Genomic DNA, 12,642 nt, shown 5'->3' with positions numbered 1-12,642 from the left:
AACGATAAAAATAAATAAATAATAATAATAATACAAACTTACTTTTAATTTAATTTAAGAAAATAATTGAACAAACTTCGGTCTCTATTTTTGTAATATTTACTCATTTCAGTAGGCAATAACAAGATTCCCTAAATCCTAAATTAAACGTAACAATTAAATTAAATGTAAGACTTTATATCTGCATCCAACTGCAGTAAATGATTGTCTGCTGCCCATCATTTTTCCTTTGCAAAGAGCACCAATGATGCTGATGATAGTGAGGAACCAGGCCAGTCAAGCATGGCATCTGGACGGGACCCAAAATTATGTGTTTAAAGCTTGTTTTCCAATGAGGATCAGTTTTTGCTCCAGTGGAACAGATATCTAAAATCAATGGAACAGAGGTGCATGCATCCTCTTACTCTGCATGTATATACGTATTTATGTAGAAAAAAAACCAGCAGCACAGTGTTGTTTGATGTAATTTTTACTGTTAAAATGTTTAATAAAGTCTAATATTTCATATTTATATAATATTCTACATGCACATGTTTGCTGCATTATTTTAAGGAATCTATTTTCATTATATCACTGCAAATATTAATCTAAGTAAATAAATAAATAGTCATTGGTTTAAGATACTGTTGTAGGTGATGCAGCCTTAATATAATAATGTTATTATTGTTATTTTAAATGTCAGTATAAATATAATTAATTATTTGAGTTAACAGTATTTTAAAGGGGTCATGACATGGATTTTTTAAATTATTTTAATATGTTCTTTGAGGTTTACTTGTAATGTTAAAGTTTTTTTGCACACTCACACAAAAAAAAACACACTGGATCACACCATTCTCGCACTGGACACATACAATTAAGCTTCTGCTGGTCAGGCTCCCGAAAGGGAGGAGGACAGAAGGCCTCGAGTACGACAGGCCGTGGTGAAAATGAAGGGACCTTGGGTACAAAAACGCTTTGGCCAATCCAGGTGCAAAGTCTAGGAAAGAGGGGGCCATGGAGAGGGCCTGAAGGTCACCAACTTTCTTGATAGAAGAGATAGCAAGGAGGAAGGTAGTCTTTATAGAGAGGAAATGATCAAAAATCTCTTCAATGGGCTCGAAAGGAGGCCTACAGAGAGCTTCTAGCACCACAGCCAGGTCCCACGGGGGGACACGTGATTGTACCGGAGGCCTCAGCCTCAGAGGAAACGTGTAACTAGGGGGTTCTTGCCCACGGACTGACCACCGAGAGGGGCGTGGTAGGCCGCTATGGCCGCCACGTAGACCTTCAAAGTGGAGTGGGTCAACCCTGTGGAGAATCTGGCCTGCAGGAACTCCAGCACTGAACCAACTGGGCAGTTAACTGGGTCTCCGCACCAAGAAGTGAAAAGCTTCCACTTCAAGGCATACAGTTTCCTCGTAGAGGGAGCTCTGGACTGGAAGATGGTCTCAACAACCTCATTTGAGAGATCGGAAGCTATGAGCTGCACCCCCTCAGGGGCCACACCCACAGCTTCCACAATTCTGGGCGGGCGTGGACGATAGTGCTCCCCTCCCGTGAGAGGAGATCCCTCCTGATGGGAATCTTCCATGGAGAGCCGTCGAGAAGGGAAATCAGATCCGAGAACCATACTCGGCCCGGCCAGAAAGGGGCTAATAGCAGTAGACGTACACCGGCCCTGCGCACTCTCTCCAGAACTCCCGGGAGCAGAGCAATCGGGAGAAAGGCGTACAGACGAAGCCTCAGCCAAGTCTGTACCACTCAGCAAGAGGAGTTTCCCCTGGGACCACACAAGGATCTTGTGCGCCAGCCTGTAAAGTGGGCGCGGACGCAGACCTCCTTGGTGGTTGATGTAAGAGACCACCCCTGTGTTGTCGGTGCGCATCAACACATGGTGGCCTCTTAGGTCTGAGAGGAAGTGTTTCAGTGCTCAAAACACGGCCAACATCTCCAGGCAGTTGATGTGCCACGAGAGATGGCGACCACTCCATAGACCGCGAGCAGAGTGGCCACTCATGACCGCACCCCAACCGGTGAGGGACGCGTCCATCATTAGTATTACACGACGACAAGGAGCTCCCAGCACCAGGCCCTGAGACAAGAACCAAGGTTTCCTCCACATGTCTAAGGCACGTAGGCATCGCCGCGTGACCTTGAGCATGCAAAGCGGATTTCCCCTCGGGGAAAACCCCTTGGTTTTGAGTCACCACTGTCACGCCCAGATAAGTGGTCCTCTGTAGTGGAGAAAGCACACTTTTCATGGCATTCAGGCTTAACCCCTGCTCTTTCATGTGTGCGAGAACGACATCTCAATGCCGAACCGACATCTACTCCGATTGAGCTAACCAATCGTCGATATAATTCAGTATGTGGATGCCCTGGAGTCGCAGCGGAGCCAGAGCATGCTGCTCCACACACTTCGTGAAAGTGTGAGAGAGCCAGGCCGAATGGAAGAACCGATACTGGTAAGCTTCGCCCCCGAAAGCAAACCTCAGAAACTTCCTGTGTTGAGGAAGGATGGAGACATGGAAATATGCGTCTTTTAGATCTATCGTGACAAACCAGTCCTCAGACCTGATCTGAGACATGACTTGTTTGATTGTGAGCATCCTGAACTTCAGTCGCATGACTGAGCGGTTCAATTGACGCAGATCTAAAATGGGATGCAACCCTCCATTCTTCTTTGGAACGATGAAGTACTGGCTGTAGAACCTGGACTCTCTGTCGAGAGGAGGGACCACCTCGATGGCCTCCTTCCTCAAGAGAGTTTTTACTTCTTGTTCCATTACCAGAGCCTGCTCGGGGCCCTCCAGATTGGGAATGACCCCATTGAAACAAGGCAGAGGAGAGCCGAACTGGATTCAGTAGCCTCTTTCTACAGTGTGCAGGACCCATTGAGACACATTTGGCAGAAGTTTCCACGCTGCCAAATAGTCTACTAAGGGAATCAGCCTCTCGAGACTGACCTCTGGTGTACCTAGTGCTGCTAGCTCCGTGCCAAGAAGCAGAGGACTGGCAGGGAACGTCCGATCTAGCTGCCCTAGAGACCTCCAAAGAGGTAGCGAGCCTCCCTGTACCGCTACGTTTCTGGGCGGAGATTGAAATAAGCGCTCGCCGGAGACCACTGCACCCTGAAGAACTGTGGGTGGCAGGGTTGGCAGAACAATCTTCTGAGGGCACTGAGGAGAAACGGGCACCGTATGATGAGGTGTACACCGCTCTTCCCCAGAGGGGCCTGCCCTCAGTACTCCTGAGCCACAAGCATCAGGACTTCTTGGCCGAGGACTTCTTAGCCTGAAGGACAGTCCACAGATCCAGCTTCGACTTTGAAGTCCCCGACCTAGAGCGTCTCTGCTCCACAGGTCCCGCTGTGGAGGAGCAAGTGAGGCGACGCTCTGTTTTTGTTGTTCCTGGTATGAGGAGCCGGTACGATGCAGCCCCAGAAGCTAGAGAGTGGCGAGGGAGGAACCGCTGGAACTCCGCCACTTGTTTACGGGCTTCCTGGAACCTGTTGATGACCGAGTTGACGGCGTCGCCGAACAGGCCAGAAGGCGCAAGCGGGGCATCCATGAGGAAGACCCTGTTCTTCTCTCTGATCTCAGACAGGGTCAACCACAAATGCCTCTCCGCGGCCACCATAGCTGCCATAGACATGCCGATGGTGCGGGCGGTCTCTTTGATGGCGTGGAGAGACAAATCAGTGGTTCTGCAGAGTTCTGTGATATCCTCCGGCTTAATCTCCTCACCCTCGTCTAGCTCCTTCAGCAGGTTGGCTTGGTACACTTGTAACACTGCCATAGTGTGCAAACACGCACCAGCCTGACCCGCTGCCGTGTACCTTTTGCCCACCAAGCTAGATGTAGTACGCAGCAGCTTGGAGGGCAGTGCCAGGGCTTTCAGGGATGATGCCGAACCGGGCGACAGATAGCTCGAGAGCGTCTGTTTGACCTGAGGCATAGCCCTGTAACCACTCTCATTCAGCCCCACCACATTTGCATAGTGGTTGGACGGGGCTGAAGATGGGGGCCGAGGAAGGCTTCGACCATGATCTCGACACCTCAGTGTGAAAATCGGGGAAAAATGGCAAGCCCCGGCTTGGAGGTAGCGGCTTAGTACGCAGTAGTGTTGCTTTCGTCAACGAAAATTATGACTAAATATCGCAAACTAAAATGACAGCTTCACACAAAGACTAGACTAAAACTAAAATTAAAACAGGCCGCCAAAAACAACACTAGTACGCAGAAACCATTCATCCAGCTTGCTTTTCTGCGGTTCAGCCTATTTCTCGCGGGCCAATCGATGTTTAACTTAGCCACAGCACTAGTTACTACCTTCAACAGCTCCTCATACTGGGGAGACAGGAGGGGCGAATCCCCTGCCTCATCGACAGCCTCCACATCGACTCCCTCAAAGGAAGAGAAGCGGAGTGTCGAGCCCTCTCCCACGGTGGAAAAAACTTCATCCGATCCCTGAGAGGGGGCGCTGGATCTGGCGGGTGAGGAAGAAGATAGGGACTCGCCCGTCTCCATTCCCTCCGCCAGATCCATCTGTGAACCCCACTACCGCAATCGACGTGCTGCCTCGGCAGACACGGGACCAGAGCCGCAGGGAATGCTCAAAGAGAGCCTTCCGGGAGCGAAGCGTCCACAGCGAGAGGCGCTCGCAGTGCGGACAGACAGCTCCCTCGAGAGCTGACTCAGCGTGCTTTGCTCCCAAGCAAACCACGCATAAACTGTGTGCATTCCCGTCCATGATGTAGCGAGGACAGGGAGGAACACACAGTCTATATCGGTGCTTGCTCTCGCCCTTATGTTTGCATTTGCTGGCTGATTTAGGCATGATAAGAACACACAGTCTATAGCGGTGCTTGCTCTCGCCCTTATGTTTGCATTTGCTGGCTGATTTAGGCATGATATTGCAGCAACAGGACAAACAACAGTAACTAGGACTGACACACACAGAGCGCTTGCTGAATGACAGAAAGCTGCGACTGTATCCACTGCACGTGCTTTTAAGCTTCCTGGTCTCTACGTCACCCCGCCCGTGATGTCTCGCCCATCCATTGGACTGATTACACACGTGGTTCAGAGGGTGGTCACACTGAAGTGGTCCCATAGTGTTTTCCAATGCAGTTCGAGTTCCTGAAGGGGAACAATAGTTTTGAAGGCAGCTGATAACCAATATGATAATGATATACGTGATGTGACTTATATGATGATTCTAAATGCCATGTTTATAAAATTGATAAAAAATTAAATTAACATTTAACATATGTAATCAGTTTTGACCTCAATTGTCTAAAAAAGTACATTCTAGAAAGTAGATAAAACTTTCCCATGCTTTTGTTTAGTCGTCCCAAATTATTACATGAAAAGCATTATTAATAAATTGGACAAGTAAACAACAACAGTGCACACAGTTGTGTATTAACCATAATATGTATCCATTATCAATCGTGTTTTCTCACAAAACCAGATAAAGCTTCTTCCACATACAGTGCACAGTCAGTTTGACATTAACTGCAGCCAATAGCACACTGAGCTTTGAAATTTTGTTCTCTTATTGTCTTTATTTGTCATATTTCCAAGTTCCGCAAGGTGGAATTACATCATAAAGACTAAAGTATTTAAGAGATTTGTAAAAAATAATGTCTGCATATTGACAAAGAACATTTTCTCACAAGTTGCTTTTTTATTATGAGATAAAACAGTTAAAAGTGACAAGAAACTATTAAGGATACAGAAGTCATGCTATTGTACTAACTGAAACCAAAAGCAAATTGCTACTATTGTTTACTATTGACTACTATGTTTTTACCATGGTATATGTTCAAAAAGCAATGACAATGCTATAGGCTGAAATTCAGTGAATTGAATGACATCAATCTCAATTCTGTATTATGTGACACCAGGATCGGTGGATCACCTTTAAATTGAAAGCATTTTGAATAATTTATAATTGCATTTCTTTTTATGTCTGTCCTGAGCCGAAGGGCAGCTGAGGTTTAAGGTGGATTTAAAGCACAGCAAATTTCCATTCGTCTGTGGCTTACTTTGTTTCTCCAGCCCTAGCAGACACCTCTTGCAGCAAATTACCTGTACAAGAAGAAGAAATCAATTTAATCAGGAGCAATTAAGCAGGAACTGGAGTCGAAAGAAAAAGAGGCACGTTACGTATTCATCAGATTTTGTTCCCTGCTCAGCGTGAAGTGTCTTTTAGCACAGCACAGTTGGTAAGATTACCAAGTGTGTGCTGAAGCTCAAATGCATTCTATATGTCAGAACTGATTTGTGAAAGAAATCTCCTACCAATGTGTTTTCAGGAAAAATCCTAGGTACTGCAAAGTCAGCACAACTTTGACAAGCAGTCATTTTTCCACAAAGGTGCTGTCAGTTGAATGTTGAACATGGGTCTAACTTTGTTCATTTCAGGGGTCTGAGAATGGTTTGCAGGTATTTTAGAGCATAACTCATGGTCCAGAAAACTCCATGCCAAACCAATGAACTGGAAAGTACAATTTTCCGGTAACACTTTATAAAATACCATTTCTCACTATTAGGGCTGCACGATATATCGAAATATCGCAATATGCATATCGCATTGGCGTGCGATATCATTTTAATAATAGGCTACTTAAATCAAAACGTTGCAAAAGGTCAAAGTTTTAGTTCAACGCATATAGGTCTTGCTGTCTGACTCACACCTGAAGCGCGCGCACAAGCCGCATCTCGCACAGCATCTCTTCAGTTCTGCCGCACACGTGCAAAGCGTGTGCATACACACAGAGAGACGCGTTTCAGACCGAGTTAATTCGTCTTTCGCATCTCCTCCTTATGTTTGAACAGACACACACACACAGAATTATGTCAATAGTACCCGTCTCGACGGTCATTCTTGTAAACTCAGTCGGTTATGTTTTAAATTAATGTAAACAGCTGAGAAAGAAATCGGATGTGTATCATTATACGGGATCCGTGCAGTCGGATTTAAAGGGACAGCAGCCTATAAATACGTGCTGCTGAATATGACACTAATGTTAACAAAACGGCTATAACAAATATTAATCTAAATTTAATTCATACAGTGAACACTATGCAGTGTTATTTTACACTTAATTATTACATTTCTGTACCTGAATACTACTGTTTATTTTATCTATGCTTGTAAATTGTGTATTTCTTTTTATTCTTTTTCTTTCTTTTTTTTTACTGACTGTTCACTTGCCTTTAATCATGTTTGAACTTTCTCAGACTATAGTTTTTGCTGTGGTATATGAAGAAGTACTTAAAGTGTGTGGAAAGCAAAGTTACAATGATATTAAAGTAGTGTCATTAATTTTTTTGTTTGTATGTTCACATTGATGTTAAATTACATTTTCATCACTTTTTATTTCACTACTTTTTAAGTAATGCTAAAACACTGCTGGTCAGTTTCAGAAGTTATAGTGATTCTTTATTTTCCAAGAAAGAATGTGAAACAAATTGGTTATATAATATTCATTTTTAAATATTTTAAAATATCGTTTAAATTGATTTTTCTTTTATGCCAAAAATCATTAGGACATTAAGTAAAGATCATGTTCCATGAAGATATTTTGTAAATTTCCTACCGTAAATATATAAAAACTTAATTTTTGATTAGTAATATGCATTGCTAAGGATTTCATTTGGACAACTTTAAAGGCGATTTTTCTCAGTATTTAGATTTTTTTGCACACTCAGATTCCATATTTTCAAATAGTTGTATCTCGGCCAAATATTCCTATCATAACAAACCATACATCAATGGAAAGCTTATTTATTCAGCTTTGGGATGGTATATAAATCTCAATTTCAAAAAATTGAGCCTTATGACTGGTTTTGTGGTCCAGGGTCACACACACACACACATATATATATATAATATACACAAAGTGTTTTGTGGTCCTCGAATCTGATTGGCTGAGAGGGATACAATATTCCAGTAATAACAGAGCTCTATCCGTTTCACCGTTTGTATCACTCTGGTTGTTGTGTCACAAAATGTAGTTTTAAGAATTTATTTGGTGAGAATGTACTTGTTTAAACTTCAAATATGTGGTTTGTTAAAGAAAACCTCTATTTGAAAATTTGCTTCGACGTTTTCGGAGATGTAGGCTCGGCCAGTTCTTTGGTAATTTGCCACTAGCTCTGATGGCTCTATAGTGGTTAAACATGAGATATAATTTGTTTAACTTATATTATATCATAATTATATTTATACTTATATTATATAACTTAGTATTGGGAAACAGTGTGTGTTCATGATGGTGATTTTAGTTACATAAGTGAGTGTTTTGTATGAGCGAGTCTGCAGTAAAGGCTTTTATATTGAAAGAGACTGAAACACGGTTGTAAACAAAGAAGTTATTTTTACTTTCAACACCTTGTAAGATTCAGCTAACAAATGCACTAAGCAGTGCTGTCATCGGAAATCACCCTTAACAGATGAAAGGATAGTAGGGCCTATGAAAAAGATATCGCTTTCCTCAGCGGACATTCAAAAAATGTTTTATTGTGAATAAGAGATTGAGCTGAAGAATGATGCAGGTAATCATACTCGCTCAGTCCCTCTCTCTCATAATACTCTACATAATACAGTGAGCTTTTAATACAGTAATACAATAAGCTTTCAATGAAGCAACTCAACGTTCCTTCGTTACTAGTTCTAAAGTGACGTTTTTTAATTAGTAACGGAGGCTTGGGCTCAGCTGTTAAACTGTCAAACTGAGATTTGAATCCATGCCGGAAGGAAAAGAAGGTTTTTAAAGACACTTTATTGTTGTTTCTTATGTATTTACACACTCGTGCCACGAACTGTTGTATAAACGCAATATCACATGAGTAGCAGTATGATATGGCTGTATATCAGCATGCTGTGATTACCTACAGCTGAATCACAGCCGTGCCGATATGCAGTCATATCGCACTGCTACTCGTGTGATATTGCTCATTTATACCATGGTCTGTCTGAATACTCAATTTTGATTGGCTGGCAGGTATGCATTAAAACCGATTAATGCACATGTAGTTCCCAGTCAGTTTAATCACTGTTCTATATTAATATGCTGCTTTACATTATATTCCTCAGCAATGAGGTGTTTCTGAAGTAACTACACACAGCTTCATTGTTTGTAGAGAGACGCACAGACGCTGGTAACGCACACACAACCATCATCTCTCTTTCTGTCTCTCTATCTCTGTCTCTCTTGCGATCAGTCGATAATTAATTCAAATAAATGCTTTAATTTATTTGAAAAAAATGATTTTAATGCACTTTGCGGAGGCAACCACCCTCTGCTTCGCGTTGGGTGGTTCTTGGCCGTGCATGATCCCTTACATATAGACAGTTTGGTCACATGGTGTGAATGGAAAATGGACCGAAATGTGTTCACTACTCAAATTTAACTGAGTTCTTTTTTTTAAACCCTGTTCACTTTTTGATTTATTATTTTGACCTGAGATATGTACTTAGAGGTTATAATCATTCATATGCCTTCATTATTTATAGAAGCAGCCGCCTTCAATAGCACTGTTGCTCTCCTGCCCTTTGAAAATAAAACTTGCTCAGAGAGAGCGAACAACGGAAATAATTAACTTCTAAGAGTTTGTGATGATGTTGTATGAGGCTAAGGCTACGTTTACACGACAACGGTGTAGTCAAAAACTGAAGTTTTTCCCTTGCGTTTTTAAAAAGTTTCACGTATACACGACAATGTTTTTAAAACGATTTGCGTTTACACATATCCGCGAAAACGTCCAAAAACGTTGTATTACATATGCCAGGCCAGTAGTTGGAGCTGTCCCCTTGTTAGTAAACAGTACCTGGTGGGAAGTGACGATTATATGATGTATAAGATGTGTCTCCGCTGTTGGTTGTTATATAGGTGAAGTAAATCCACACTTTGCTGAAGAAGCATTAGCAAACTCTTGAGCAGCAACAACAGTACCATGTACTCCGCCATTGTTGTGTATGTTTGTTCGCTCTTTCCTTTAAAATCGACACATACTGCGCATGTCTACATACCTAACACGTACTACGCACGCGCATGTCACCGTTTTCAAAGATTCCTGTATTGGGTGTTTACACTGAAACGATAACGGTGCCGTTTTCAAAAATTTGCACTTTGAAACCCGTCTCCAAAACGCCATTGTCGTGTAAACGAACAGTCAAAATGCATAAAAAGTTTCCTGTTTTTGGCTGAAAACGTTGTCGTGTAAACGGTCCCTAGGAAGGAAATCATCAATCACAAGCTGAAAGGTGACCATGCTTCACCATCTCTGTAGAATCTCACTGCGTCTCTTTTGCAGTGACGTCTGAACGCCCGTTTGCACCTAAATACATTTTCACAGCAAATGCACATTTATTGTGATTTAAATTGTATTACATTTACAGCTAATGTGGTATATAAACATTGTATCTTATTAAATTAATTTGTACATTGTTTTTATTTATGAATTGTTTTTATTCATGATAATTTATGAACTTTACCAACTTATTGCAAACATTATTTTCTTTGTGAGCAAAAGGCCTTAGTCTTTTATGTTCATAAATAAATAAATAAATGTTACAATGGCCTTTGACTTGTTATTAATTACTGTAATTAAAATCTACTCTGCATGGTGAAAAACACAAAAATACACTGTAGAATGCTATTTAAAATAGTACTAACGAATATACTTAAGTGCAAACTGAATGTGTAGTAATACCCTGGGACACTTAATTGCATGTTAATTGAATTCATGTTTAATGCACTTATCTTAACTTTAGAATGCTTTTTTGACCCACTTAAGTAGGAAGTACATACATCTTTATACATAATTTCATAATTACTATTATTGTTTTCGAAAAAAAAAAATGTTTAGTGTATTGCCAAATAACAAGTATTTAACTTCAATTTCATTTCTATTGAAACTATATTTAAATACAATTGTAATTGCACATTTGTAATGATGAAGTTGCAATTTAGTATATTAAAAATATATCGAATTTATATGTAATATCAAATAATAACAGTTTAAATTATAATCAAGTGCATTACATAATGTTAGTCAACACATCAAAATGTAGTGTACTCTCTAAAAATTATACTCTCTTTCAGTACACTTAAGTAGCCTTTTATTTCATTTATATTATACTATCTGCAATACAGTTTATATTGAAAATATGATTTTAAGTACACTACAAGGTTGACCAATTTGTTAATTAATTTAATCAAAATGCAGGTGTTTATTTGAAATGTATGTGGGCTTATACAGATGTTTGTGGCCAAAAGGAGTGACTTTTTTTGTACTCACAGAATGATCAATTAGGGGTTTTCACATGCACACACACACAAAAAAAATGCGGTTGTCACTCCTAAAACTTTATAGCATGTACATGGCTAACATGCATCAGGCACAGAGACAGAAATAAAGACCTGCTGTCAGGTGGAGATATGCAGAAGAATCACATCAGAGAAAGAAGCTTGTCCTAGAACAAATTGAGACAGAACGGACTGATAAAGAAAGAGCAGGGTAGAGAAGGATGAAAGGAATCATGCTTAGGGGTGTGTAAGAGAGGACAAGAGGGGAAACGAAAGATAGGAAGAAAGTCAAGGTGAATGAGTTATGCCCCGAAGAACAAAGAAGCAGAGAGAAGGTGAGTGCTGTGTTTGAGTGAGTGACCCCGGGCTCCACTGCAGGAAGTGCTGCGTGCCAGTTCCTGCTGCTCTCCTTCATCAAAACACTGAGAGAGCACAGGAGAGACGCGGGGTTTGCAGGGGCCAGGAGACTCAGAGATCACGATTTTTACTGACAGGAATGAGATGAAGAGAAAGTTCTTTATAGCAAAAACCAAAGGAAACATAGATCATATGAAATGACATGAAAACCGCCCACCAAGGCAATGTGTTTAGGTATGCACTCGTGACAGCTGTTCCAAACAGCAGGAACCAAAATAATGCTGCCTTATAATAAGTTACTTTGTTTTTTACCTAAAAATTTATGGCAGCATTGCTTGTATCCATGTATGTATAAGGCAAATTCAGAAAAAGATCAGTGAAAAGTTTCATCTAAGATGACAGACGGAGTCAAGGGAAATCAGTTTCAACTAGATTTGCATTTCCCAAAGGAAAATATCAGTGTTAGCATAGGTAGCAAAATAATATCGTTGAAGGTTTAGGTGAGATTAGGCTAAAAGAAGTTGCAGCTAGGGCTTAAAATTAACACTAACCAAGTGCTAAATGCAAGTAAAAACCAACCTTGGCGAATATATAGAATCGTGTTACTTGCCAGTTGCTTGGTAACTTTTGTTATATAAACAAAATATAAGATATGTAAAATATTGTTATATTAATTTAAATATTATTATTATTATTATTATTAAATACTTTACAATTCAGTAGTATTATAGCAATATTTCATTATTTTGTTTAAATTGTCTATCTTTATCTAATAATAATAATAATAATAATAATTGCAATTAGATGTTTCCCCAGTTTGTTCTGTTTTTTTTTTTTCAAGGGGTCATATGATGCTGCTAAAAAGAACATTATTTTGTGTATTTGGTGTAATGAAATGTGTTTATGCGGTTTAAAGTTAAAAAAACACATTATTTTCCACATACTGTACATTATTGTTTCTCCTCTATGCCACGCCTTTT

At 40.7% G+C, this 12,642-nt stretch overlaps 1 protein-coding gene across 1 annotated transcript in view; it reads left to right on the top strand.

The window, feature by feature from the left end:
• Window positions 1-12,642, top strand: part of LOC107709766 (dipeptidyl aminopeptidase-like protein 6) — a 355,032-nt gene that overhangs the window by 267,345 nt on the left and 75,045 nt on the right. The window contains exon 5 of the mRNA XM_016514371.1: window positions 3,345-3,643. Within this exon, the coding sequence (XP_016369857.1) occupies window positions 3,345-3,643 (299 nt within the window). The remainder of the gene's footprint in view (window positions 1-3,344; window positions 3,644-12,642) is intronic.

Source organism: Sinocyclocheilus rhinocerous, unplaced genomic scaffold (genome assembly GCF_001515625.1).
Source record: "Sinocyclocheilus rhinocerous isolate Xijiao unplaced genomic scaffold, SAMN03320098_v1.1 scaffold1588, whole genome shotgun sequence".
Lineage (NCBI taxonomy): Eukaryota > Metazoa > Chordata > Actinopteri > Cypriniformes > Cyprinidae > Sinocyclocheilus > Sinocyclocheilus rhinocerous.
Note: the sequence above shows the minus strand (reverse complement) of the source record. Positions and strands in the feature narration are given on the sequence as shown.